Here is a 2,637-nt window from a genome sequence, read left to right on the forward strand (position 1 = left end):
CGATTGATTGTTCAGAGCTGATGCAACACTATCATTACAAAGCAAAATATTTTAAAAATAGCTTAATAATACATATATATATATATATATATATATATAATATATTTCACTGATATATCAAAATATTTTTTTTAACTCGTGTATATAAATTTAAAAAACGAACTTTCATACCAATATGTATCTTTTATGCTTTTATTATGAAATACGTGATGAAATCTTTCAACCGGAAGAGCCTGTCACCGGTACACACGTTTCTAAGCTCCACCGGTGAGATTTAATATACAGTTTTATTATATAACTGAGCTTTCGTCATCTATTATCACTGACATTTTAAAAAGATAGTATTACATTTTATACCGACCTAGTGCCTGTTTTGAAGTGTTTCGATCACTCTTAGGTTAAGAGAGCTCATTCTCAGCGGTTCATTCAAAGCGGAAGTCATTTTAACCAATGGCTGAATAAATGATCCTAAAAATAACAATGTTGACATATGGCCACAAATTGAGTTTATCTTCGTTATTTGTCATATAAGCCTGTAATGACTTAATTCGCACAGAAGCAGCAGACATCATGGGAGATCAGCGGAGTCCTGATGAGAAGTTCCAGCTCATCACCAGGAACCTTCAGGTGAGAAACAGCAGGGAAGGATATTAAGAGATTCCAAAATAACTTGTAACAGCTCAAAAGCATATTTAACATTTACATATACAGAAGTATGCCTGTTATTGTTTTGAAGATCTTCATTTAAAATGATTTATGTTACTATGTTTGCATGCACCGTCAATGAGGTGTCTGTTCTGTCAGTTTCAGTAGACTGTTTCTGCCACGGTTGTGTTCTCAGGAGGTTCTTGGTGAGGAGAGGTTGAAGGAGATCCTGAAGGAGAGGGAGCTGAAGGTCTACTGGGGAACAGCAACCACAGGCAAACCCCATGTAGCCTACTTTGTCCCCATGTCAAAGATCGCTGACTTCCTGAAAGCAGGCTGTGAGGTTTGTCTGTGGTGTTCTGCATTGCTTCTGATTTCAAGATATGCACTTGTTTGGACAGTGGATCAGGGCATTGGTGTGTGTAACTATTTATGTTTCTGTTCTGTAGGTGACCATCCTCTTTGCTGATCTCCATGCCTATCTGGACAACATGAAGGCTCCCTGGGAGCTGCTGGAGCTCAGGGTGCAGTATTATGAGCAGATCATTAAGGCCATGTTGGAGAGCATTGGAGTTCCCCTTGACAAACTCAGATTTGTCAAAGGCACAGACTATCAGCTCAGCAGGTAGCTACTCTTGTTTATTTAAACGCTGTAGGTATGAATTTCAAACTATTACAATGGATGATAATTGACCAAAGAGCATGGTTTTTAGGAAGTGTTAGTCATTGTTCTGGGAAACAGATTGTATTAGATATTAGACTAGATATTTTTATTTGACATTTTACCATTAATAAAAAGATGTTTGCAGTTGTTGTACTTTAATATGAAGGCAACTGTTTTGTGTGGTTGATCTATTACAGAGAGTACACACTGGATGTTTACCGACTGTCATCCATGGTAACTGAACATGATGCCAAGAAAGCAGGTGCTGAGGTGGTCAAACAGGTTGAGCATCCTCTTCTGAGTGGCCTGCTGTATCCTGGACTACAGGTATGCAGATCATCTTCTGCTAGCATTATCCTCATATTTGTGGTCTTCTAGTCTGTATGTATTTGTTTTACTTAATCATTTGAACATGGAGTCTATTTTCAAAACCTGCTTATTTTTTCTTATCGGTGCAAATGCCAGTATACAACCGATTAAAAAGATGTTGCTTATGTATTTCTACACTACTGTTATTTATTTATTTATAAATGAATACTTTCAGTAAGGGTGCTTTGAATTGATCAAAAGTGACAGTAAAGACATTTACATCATTAGAAAAATATCTTTACACATTTTTTTCTTTTAAACTTAATATTCTTCCACAAAAATATTAAACAGCAGAACTGGTTCCAACATGTTTTTTAATTTCTATCAGGCACTGGATGAGGAGTACTTAAAAGTAGATGCTCAGTTCGGGGGTGTGGACCAAAGGAAGATCTTCACATTAGCAGAGAAGGTACTTTTTTTTTCTTTTTTGCATATTTCTTATTCCATATGACGTTTTTAAACTTAATGTGCAACTATGCAGTACAGTGATGGCCAAAAGTTTTGGCAGTGACAAATTTTGTGTTTTGCAAATTTTGCTGCTTAAGCTGTTGTGGTGTTCATTCACATTGTTTCTAGATTATTGTGTAGAGTGAACACATGCATTTTAATTAATTGCTAAAAGCTTCATTGGCCAAAAAAAAGAAAGTCAGACTGTTTTTTGATCCTGACACAAAATGACAAGCTAACATTAATTGACTAATCATATCAGCAGCACATGTGAAAGTGTGAATGAGTACTAGTCAGGTGAAATCACTATCATACTAATTAGATCGGAAGAGCGGACTGATTGCCATAAAAGGATGGAAGAAGCACTTCCAATCATTGTGTTCTTGTTTGCAATGGTTACCTCCAAAGAAACAAGTGCAGCCATCATCGCTTTGCATCAAAATGGCCTGACATTGCACCTGAAAGAACCATTTACCGGATCATCAAGAACTTCAAGGAGAGAGGTTCGACTG

At 36.6% G+C, this 2,637-nt stretch overlaps 1 protein-coding gene across 3 annotated transcripts in view; it reads left to right on the forward strand.

Annotated features, from left to right (window-relative positions):
• Positions 1 to 205: 205 nt before the first annotated feature.
• Positions 206 to 2,637, forward strand: part of LOC107691530 (tyrosine--tRNA ligase, cytoplasmic-like) — a 15,486-nt gene continuing 13,054 nt past the window's right edge. The window contains exons 1-6 of one of the 3 annotated variants that reach the window (XM_016490163.1): positions 206 to 267; positions 557 to 627; positions 842 to 988; positions 1,095 to 1,270; positions 1,507 to 1,636; positions 2,007 to 2,087. In XM_016490163.1, the coding sequence (XP_016345649.1) occupies positions 210 to 267; positions 557 to 627; positions 842 to 988; positions 1,095 to 1,270; positions 1,507 to 1,636; positions 2,007 to 2,087 (663 nt within the window). In that variant the 5' untranslated portion in view covers positions 206 to 209. Of the gene's footprint in view, positions 268 to 532; positions 628 to 841; positions 989 to 1,094; positions 1,271 to 1,506; positions 1,637 to 2,006; positions 2,088 to 2,637 lie in introns of all 3 variants that reach the window. The other 2 variants (XM_016490165.1, XM_016490166.1) reach the window with 2 other exon arrangements.

Source organism: Sinocyclocheilus anshuiensis, unplaced genomic scaffold (assembly GCF_001515605.1).
Source record: "Sinocyclocheilus anshuiensis isolate Anshui unplaced genomic scaffold, SAMN03320099.WGS_v1.1 scaffold162, whole genome shotgun sequence".
NCBI lineage: Eukaryota > Metazoa > Chordata > Actinopteri > Cypriniformes > Cyprinidae > Sinocyclocheilus > Sinocyclocheilus anshuiensis.